At 51.9% G+C, this 9,553-nt stretch overlaps 1 protein-coding gene across 1 annotated transcript; it reads left to right on the top strand.

Moving 5' to 3' along the window:
* Nucleotides 1-6,901: 6,901 nt before the first annotated feature.
* On the top strand, nucleotides 6,902-9,553 carry RFPL4A (ret finger protein like 4A). Its single transcript, XM_030299122.1, has 2 exons — nucleotides 6,902-7,229; nucleotides 8,816-9,553. Exons 1-2 carry the CDS (start codon nucleotides 6,902-6,904, stop codon nucleotides 9,415-9,417), a joined length of 930 nt encoding a protein of 309 aa, XP_030154982.1. The 3' UTR covers nucleotides 9,418-9,553.

The following is a 9,553-nucleotide window of genomic DNA, read 5'->3' as shown; positions in this document are numbered from 1 at the left end:
ATATTTAAATTTTTTTAACATTTATTTTTGAGAGACAGAGAGAGAGAGACAGAACGTGAGCAGGGGAGGGGCAGAGAGGGAGACACAGAATCCGAGCTGTCAGCACAGAGCCTAATTTGGAGTTCAAACCTACAAACCGTGAGATCATGACCTGAGCCGAAGTCGGACGCTTAACCAACGGAACCACCCAGGCACCCCTTAACTTTACAAAATTCTAAAACTCATGTATCTGTAATAGATTGAAATGATATTCCACTGTGACCATTTTTTTCCCTGTTTGATATTTTATTTGTCTGTTTCGCATTTTCTATTTGCTTATCTTGGGTTTGGAAACTTTCACAAACGAACAATTATTATTTATATGAGGAGGAAAACGGAGGCATTAAAATAAAGAACAAAGCTCAGTGGCAGTAAGCACCTTACAGAACAGTGAGATTCAACACAGGATAAAGTAAGACCTTGATTCTCCTGGGCTTCAGGCTGTCAGAAGTCTGGTGAGTATCCTTCAATGACATTGTACAACGTGCAGTTTGTGACATCCCCAAATCTGTTTTTCAAAGCTCCCCTTCCTTTTCCTCATGTGAAATGTAATCTTTACACCCGAGACATGTATCACAAATACCTTGCATGTACTCTTAATGTTTCCTTTTTACCATGCCTTACCAAAACTCAGAGGAATTTCCCATGCTTTTACATGTGATTTAAAAAGCCATTTTTCTGGGGCACCTGGGTGGCTCAGTCAGTTGAGTGTCCATCTGTCTTCAGCTCAGGTCATGATCTTGTGGTTCGTGGGTTCGAGCCCCACGTCGGGCTCTGTGCTGACAGCTCAGAGCCTGGAGCCTGCTTCAGATTCTGTGTCTCCCTCTCTCTCTGCCCCTCCCCCACTCACTCTTTGTCTCTGTCAGAAATAAACATTAAAAAAAATTTTTTTTAATCCAGGGAAAAAAAAATGAAAAAGACAAGATTGACTTTAAAATTTAGACTTAATCATTTAAAGTTTAAGTGACTAAATCAAGTGTAAATGATCACAGTTCAAGCATTAAATGACATTGTGCGTCATTCCTATGCAATGATGTGCCAATACTCTGCTATTTAATGTCAAAGATCAAGGCCACGGTACCAGCTTTCACGAGCGGCTGTCTCAACAAGGAAACCTGAAGATCAACACACGAGTCTGCGGAGAACGATTCTAGGAGTGTTGCATGCACACGACTCCTGAAACAGAATGCTACAGGCACCAGCGACAGTCACAACAAAGTTTATTACAATGAGAGGCAAGGCCGACCGATCGGGACCAACACTCTTGATAAGAGTGCGGCCCGGAACAGCTGGGGTACAGAGTTTTTAGAGCCAATCACATCGTTTTATCATTACCTGGGAACAGAACAGAGAAACAGTTCCCAGATGAGTTAGAAACAGTTGCCGAGTGAGGTGTTTATTTTAGACTTTCTGCCGCTAAGTTGCAACCGGTGGATCTCCTTGACCTTGTCTCTGATGCTCTTTTCTTTGAGCTTTTGTTTCCTTCTTTGGTGAAGCCTGATTTCCAAGAGTATGAAGCATGATTTACCAGAGTAAAAACAAGGCTGTTATCTTTTGACCTTCAGTGGCAGAACAAAGCTGTTATTTTTCAAGCTAAGCGTTAGCCCTACACTACAATTTAACCCTTACAGGAGAAGGGTTTACAAACTGTCCTGGGAACACAAGGTAGAGGAAAGATTTGTCTTGGGACCAGAGGAAAGGTCCCAATAGGAAGGAACAACCAAGGGGCTGTGACTTTCTTGGAGTTTCGCCAGATCAAACATGCTGAAGTATTTCCACGCTGAAGGAAGGATGGGACATCACGTACCTGTGAGTTTACACTGCGGTGATTTTAAATAGTCTTGTGAAGAGCGGGCAGTCAAGGTGTCCCGAGGCATCAGGAGGCATAGACGTTTGCTAAACGGAGCCGCCTGGCAGCAGGGGAGTCCCGGGCCTCTCCAGGTTGTCTGGGAAAGTAGGGTGGAGGCAGGAAGCCTGCACCAGAACCGAGAGGCACAAGGGGGCCTCCTGGGGGGTGGTGGCGAGCTGACCCGAGTCAGGTTTTAGAATTACTTCATTTATCAGAGGTTGTTAGAAGCCTAAGACACTCACAAAGCAAATCTTGCCCAGGCTTTTTATATATGGAGAATCAAGGACGAAATAAGTAGGAGAATATTTAACAAAAACCAAACCCCAAATTTCATTGCGAAAATATATGTGTTTTATATTTATGTTTATATTTATATTTATGAGCTATTTGTTATGACTCATCTTTATTTTTTTTTAATGTTTATTCATTTTTGAGAGAGAGACAGAGAGACAGAGCGTGACTAGGGGAGGGGCAGAGAGAGAGGGAGACACAGAATCCGAAGCAGGCTCCAGGCTCTGAGCTGTCAGCACAGAGCCTGACATGGGGCTCGAACTCACAGACGGCAAGATCCCGACCTGAGCCGAAGTCGGTCGCTTAACCGACCGAGCCACCCAGGTGCCCCATGACTCATCTTTAATTTCAAAAATATTTTAAATAATTTTTCACACAATTTACTTTTTTTTTTTTTTTTTTTTTACTTTAAATGTGCAGTAGGGAGCCTGGGTGGCTCAGTCAGTTAAGCGTCCGACTTCAGCTCAGGTCATGATCTCACTGCTCGTGGGTTGGAGCCCGGCTTTGGGCTCTGTGCTGACACCTCTGAGCCTGTTTTGTCCAGATTTTGTCTCCCTCTGTGTCTGCCCCTCCCCTGTTCATGCTCTGTCTCTCTCTCTCTGTCTGTCTCTCTCTTTCTCTCTCTCTCTCTCAAAACTAAATAAACATTAAAAAGTGTTTTTAATGTGCATTAAAGACAGATGACAAGAAGGGATTTCTTTTCTCTAGTCAGTGATTGGCTGTAATACGGGGGGGGGGGGGAGGAGGGGATCTCCTACGAGGGGATAATGTGCAGTGAAATTCCATTTCACCTTGCTCTGGACCACAGTACAACGTGATTACTTAGCGACTATGTTGTTCCTCTGTCAGTTTGGACCTATATCTCCTCAGGAGCAGGAAATGTGGTCAAGGTGAAGGTATGAGATCCATTGCTAATGTTGAAATACAATAATGATTTCCAAAGGAGAAGCCTCACCAGGCACAGGTTGGGGTCCCCGTCCAGGACAGTCCCCGTCACCGCCCAGAGTCCCAACTCCCAAAGACGCGTTGACTTTCACACATGGGGAAACATGTTATTTGCAAAGGCCACGATCCCACTCATGGCTGGTCCCCACCTCCCCGGTGGTGTCTGAGATGAACCCAGCAAAGTCCAGGGCACAGAGTACAATACTGAAGTCTCATGTGCTTTATTGGAATCGGGAGGAGATGCCCGCGTGGCACACTCCTGGGCCATCAGAGATGACCGGGTGGGGGTTTCTGTGCCCCAGGCAGGGTCGTATCCACTGTGGACAGAAGGAAGCACTTCCACGAGTGGGCAGACCCCATGGCCCAAATGCCCCCGATGCACTTCATCCGGTCTACCGTCTGTCTGGCTGTGGTTGCCAAAGCTTTGCTGCAGCAATCTTTCCTAGCTCCGGAGCCAGGACTGAGTTAACGGCTCATGTTAACTGGACTGAATTGTTTCCCAAATCAGCCGCTTAACCACAAGTCAGAATTACAGAGATTTCTTTTCCCCGCGAGTCTAAGAAAAAGAGACAAGATAATGTTAATGACGTCAAGTATCTTGTGAGGAAACAAACAGCAGACATGGGGGCCTTGCTGCCCCCCCACCCCCCCCCACCCCCCGTCATCTGCATGGGTCTCCCTTCAGGCTGGGTCCCAGGAGGGACCCTGAGGAGGAGGTGTGGTTAAGAACCCCGGAGGCGGGAGAGCAGGGATGGCAAACGTGGGCTGGGGGACGTGCCTCAGTTTCCATGAGAAGCGATAGGGACACCCAGTAGGTGCCAGCAAGGGATTCTGTGGAAGTGAGCAACTGAATGATACTTAACGTAACCACATAGACACAATCTAACCCCCTCCCACCCCCGCTGTCTCCCACTTTCTCATCCTGCCCCTTAATCTGTGATCAACACGGAGTCCTCTAAACTGCAAGGGACAGCTTTTGCACGTGATTGAAAAGAAAAGCCTCCTCCTATGTATCTCATCTCTGTTGTGATGGAATACATCCCATGGTAATATTGTAAAACATCTTCAGTCTTTGATTCTGTAAAGAACGTGAAGCCAGACCTTCACGGGCTCACTTGTCGTCAGGGATGAGCTTTGGGGTTTGTTTACAGAATTTTTTTTTTAATGTTTATTTATTTTTGAGACAGAGACAGAGCATGAACGGGGGAGGGGCAGAGAGGGAGACACAGAATCGGAAGCAGGCTCCAGGCTCTGAGCTGTCAGCCCAGAGCCCGACGCAGGGCTCGAACGCTCGAACTGGGAGATCATGACCTGAGCTGAAATCAGACGCTCAACCGACTGAGCCACTCAGGTGCCCCTGTTTACCGAACTTTTTTTTTTAATTTTTTTAACGTTTATTTATTTCTGAGACAGAGAGAGACAGAGCATGAACGGGGGAGGGGCAGAGAGAGAGGGAGACACAGAATCCGAAACAGGCTCCAGGCTCTGAGCTGTCAGCACAGAGCCCGACACGGGGCTTGAAACCACGAACAGTGAGATTATGACCTGAGCCCGAGTCGGACACTCAACCAACTGAGCCACCCAGGCGCCCCATGTTTACCGAACTTCTAAGCAAGGGTCCTCACGTTTGTGGAGAAAACACTTGTGGAGAAGTGGCCGTGACCTAGTCCGTGTGATTTGGGGAGAGACTTCTGAGTGGGCTTAACCATGTGTGTGGACCAAAATGGGGGAATTCACCTTCATGACCAAAACTATTTGATGGGGTGCCTGGGTGACTCAGTCGGTTGAGCATCCGACTTTGGCTCAGGTCATGGTCTCACAGTTTGTGAGTTTGATCCGCACGTCAGGCTCTGTGCTGACAGCTCAGAGCCTGGAGCCTGCTTCCATTCTGTCTCCCTCTCTCTCTGCCCCTCCCCCACTCCAGCTCTGTCTCTCTCTCTCAAAAATAAATAAACATTACAAAAAAAAAAAAAAAGAAAATGTTTAAAAAAAAACTATTTGAAACTAGCCCCATTCATGTATAGGGATCAATAAGGACGATGTATCTTTAAAAAATGTTAACCCTAACCCCAATTCTTATCACCCACAGAGGAAAGATGCAACATTTGTCTAGAATGATCCCGAGGCAACCTTGTGGTCTTATCACATTAAAAGTAACACTTTGAAGTTAACCTCCTTTGTTTTCGGTGGCCTCTCTACCAGAGAAAAGTCCCACGGATGCTAGAACTCATCCAATTCTGAGTGGATTAGAGGGGAGGAAATGGGTGGGATGGGCGGGGAGCAGTGCTAATAAAAGCCCCTCCTGGGAGATCTCACTTCAGAACTGCTGCTGGGACAAGACCTGGGGCCAGAGCAGAAGAGGTGCGTACAACCTTCTTATTTCCCAAGTGTCTACACAGACCTATAACTACGGAGGACAAACGGGCGGTTGCCAGGGGGGTTGGGGTGGAGGTGGGAGGCACAGGTGAAGGGCAGAGGGGCGTCCCGGCTTCCAGTTAGGGAGTGAGTCACGGGGAGGAAAGGCAGGTGCAGGGAACATGGTCAGTGAGCTTCTGACAGTGTGGTCGGGGGACCCTCGTGCTGAGCCCAGCATAACTACAGACCCGTCCAATCACTATGTTGTACGCCTGAAACTAACATAACTTTGCGTGCCAACTGTAGCCAATTTTTTTAATTTTTTCAAACTTTGGGGGCACCCGGGTTTCAGCTCAGGTCACGACCTCACGGTCTGGGTGTTCGAGCCCCGCATCGGGCTCTGTGCTGACAGTGCGGAGCCCGCTGGGGATTCTCTCTCTGCCTCTGTCTCTGCCCCTCCCCTGCTCACGCTGTCTCAAAATAAATTAAAAAAAAAGAAAACTTGAAAAATATTAAATATTTACAAGAGCTCATAGGAGAAAGCAAAGTCTCAGAAGGGAGCGATCGATAAATGCAGCCAGTGCTGTCTGATGCCAACTCAGGGCAGGCACAGCGTGTGCTCCTGGGGTCCTGGGCCCCTCTGAAGGGAGCGGCAGGCAGAACGTAGGTTCCCCACACCGGCTTGCAGATTCGGGACGGTCGCCCCGTGCTGGGCCAGAACGGAGCTTGGCCAACGCAGACGTGGTGAGCAAAGCCCCAGCCACCGCCATCCTACCTCTCACGCTGGGCTGCGGCTTCTGTCCTGTGCAGGTGGGGTAGCTGCTGAGGGGGGGGGGGTTGAGGGGGGTGGGGGTGGGAGTGGGGGGGGTTGAGGGGGGTGGGAGTGGGGGGGGTTGAGGGGGGTGGGCATGGGAGTGGGGGGGGGTTGAGGGGGGTGCGGTCCTGGCTGCCCAGGAGCTGACCCACCTGCGGAACGGCAAACTCCTTCTGGCAGCCTCACAGACAATGAGGCAAATCTAACCGACCTCAGCAAAATGTAAGCCTCCCAGCATGAACTGGTTTCTGGAAGTTCTGCATGAGATGGTATACACGCTCTGTGCGTCCCGTCGGGTCTTCCCCGCTACACGCGTGCGTGTCTCACGCTCGCGGCACTGTTCTGTGTGGACAAGCCCCACCCCGGGTGCTCCTAGCCAGGGGCGGCTGGCCGGCCACCAGCTGGGACAGCTCGGGTGCGGTAGGGCCCCTCTCACCACCCACTTAGGGCCTGAGGGCGAATCGTGTCCTTCATCCCGTCTAGCATCTTAAACCGCAGAACCCAAGGGCCGCGAGTCCCGTATGTTTGTACGTGTGCGGGACCTTTGCAGCCGGTTAGTAGTGACTGCAAAGCACCGCGGGTGTAAAGGGGAGAGTGGCCAAGGCCTCATGGAAAATTCCAACGTGCACGTCTCTCCCCAGACAGGGGCCATGGCCGAACACTTTAAAGAAGTAAGCAGGTGTCTCGTGTGCCTGGCCTACCTCGAAACGCCCATGTACCTGAAATGTGGCTACGTCTGCTGCCTGCGGTGCCTGGATTCCCTGCAGAGGGAGCCCGACGGGGCGGGCCTACTGTGCCCCTCCTGCTCCGTGGTCTCTCAGAAGGAGGACATCAGGCCCGGAAGCCAGCTTGGGAGGCTGGTTGCAAAGATCAAGGAGTTAGAGCCCCAGCTGCGAGCTGTGCTACGGATGAACCCAAAGATACGCAAGTTCCAAGGTACAGCCTGTCCCCACGCGTATATGCCCTGGAAGACGCAGCCTGCCTACCCGTTTCTTCTAATGTTTTTTTTCTTTTAAGGTTTATTTATGTTTGAGACAGAGGGAGAGAGAGCACGAATGGGGGAGGGGCAGAGAGAGAGGGAGACACAGAATCGGAAACAGGCTCCAGGCTCTGACCATCAGCCCAGAGCCCGACGCGGGGCTCGAACTCACAAACCGTGAGATCACGACCCGAGCCGAAGTCGGACGTTTAACCCGACTGAGCCACCCAGGCGCCCCCGCCTACCCATTTCTTAAGGGGATGAGCTGAAACATAGCTTTCCAAGGCCCGGTCGTGCTTTCCTGGAAGTACAGATTAGCACCACCTATGAGAAAACAATTTCAGCTTCCGGCCGTGGCCTGCACCCGAGAGGAGTCACGCCTGACTCTCTCCCAAGCCAGGGTTACCGTGGATTCTCACGGCTCAGCTGCGCGTCTAACGTGCTCAAGGATGCCAGGAGGGACCTCCCAGGCTCCTTGGAGCTCGCAGAGCCCTTGCTCCTCCTGGCTCTGTCCCGACTCTGTCCCGACTCCCCTGTGCTGGGTCCTGAGGGGTGGCGGGTCCCGTGGGTGTGAATGGGCTGTGAGGAGGGTGCTGGGGTGGGCACACCAGCCCACAGTGTCGTGCCAAGGACACGGGTCTCTGTGTTCCCGGAGTTTACTTCCAGCTCCTTGCAACCTGAACCTGAGATGGTGAGCCGTGTCCCAGAAACGTGACCGGTCTCGACACGTTCCCTGTGACGGTCGGAGGGTCTGGGCATCTTCCAAACACCTGTGTGCTGGGACGCCAAGTGCAGCCGTTGGTGTTTGGTCCAGAGGGTTTATTTCCAAGGCTACTGGCTCCACCCATGCGGTCACCTGGCCTCCCTACAGGGCAAGCCAGAGACGTGGGCAGCACCCACAGTCCTTTTCCTCCCACCCCCTGCCCCTCTGGCACTGCCCTGTGTCTATGTCACTGCCAGAGCCCAGCACGTCCCCACTGGTGTCCACAGGGGTCCCTTCCTCTGCCCGGACTGTCCAGAGTTCACCCGTCTCCTTCGGGACCCCCAGCCTTACTCCTCTGTGTGATTACGACTCCAGGGAGCAAGGGCCCGGGATGCACTTGTCTGCTCAACATCGGTAGACGAGGAAGGTACTGGCCAAGACAACGAAATATGTGAAAAACTTGCATATTTACTGTTATTCTGCACTAAGTGCACGAGTTTCCGTCCTTCACACGTTCACCTGATGCCTGCAGGTCAGCAGGGCCCGCACTACTTTGCATGATAATTTGAGACCATGCCGCCCGGCGTCTTCGGTCGGATCACTTGGTGTGAAGAGAACACACGCTAGGAGTCAGAGGGACTAGTTCTGAGCACCGTCACCCACTCTGTCTATAAAGTCGACCTCCTCAGGGGCCAGGGAAGTTTCCCCGGGGAAATTCCGAGCAGCACGGAGCGGAGGGTGAAGGGGTGACCGCGGCCGAGGCGTCTGGGCCTTTGCAGCAGACGTGCAGAGGGCCGCCGGGCGCGTGTGCTTGCTGACTGGCTTCTCTCTCTCCCACAGTGGACGTGACCTTGGACGCTGACACGGCCAACGGCTACCTCGTCATTTCTGAGGACCTGAAGAGTGTCCACTGCGGGTATTCCAGACAGAACCGGACGCCCCGGGCCGAGAGATTCGACTATGCCCTCTGTGTGCTGGGCTCCCCTGGGTTCTCCTCTGGCCGCCACTATTGGGAGGTGGACGTGGGGACCAGCAAGGAATGGGACGTGGGTGTTTGCAGAGACTCTGCTCATCGGCAAGGGCCGGTTCTGCTGTCCTCAGAGTTTGGCTTCTGGACGGTGGGTCTGAGGACAGATCTCTTCCAAGCCGGCACCATGCCAGTGACTGTTCTCTCGGTGAGCCCCCGGTTACACCGCGTAGGGGTCTTCCTGGATAGGAATTTTGGCACAGTTTCCTTTTACCACGTTAGCGACGGATCCCACATTTTCACATTCACTGAAATTCCTGCCGCGGAGACGCTGCGTCCGTTTTTTGCTCCTGGGAATCCGACCACGGACGGGCAAGAAGTCCTGAGAATCTGCCCTGTGAGGAGCCCAGGCGTTGCCAGCAACCCAGCGGGTTCTGGGCAGAACAAACGAACCTCCGATGCAGAACATTTGTAGAGAATTCCGTGTGCTCACAGCCGGAGCCGGGAACTCTCCTGCGGGTTACGTGCGTGGTGCAGACGTGGCGGGAAAACACGCAACGGCTGGTGAATCGTGAACGCTAATTACATGAAAGCATTTAAGCGTCAGCACA

This window comes from Lynx canadensis, chromosome E2, assembly GCF_007474595.2.
Source record: "Lynx canadensis isolate LIC74 chromosome E2, mLynCan4.pri.v2, whole genome shotgun sequence".
NCBI classification, from domain to species: domain Eukaryota; kingdom Metazoa; phylum Chordata; class Mammalia; order Carnivora; family Felidae; genus Lynx; species Lynx canadensis.
The sequence above is the reverse complement of the archived record's forward strand: the minus strand, read 5'-3'. Positions and strand labels throughout refer to the sequence as shown.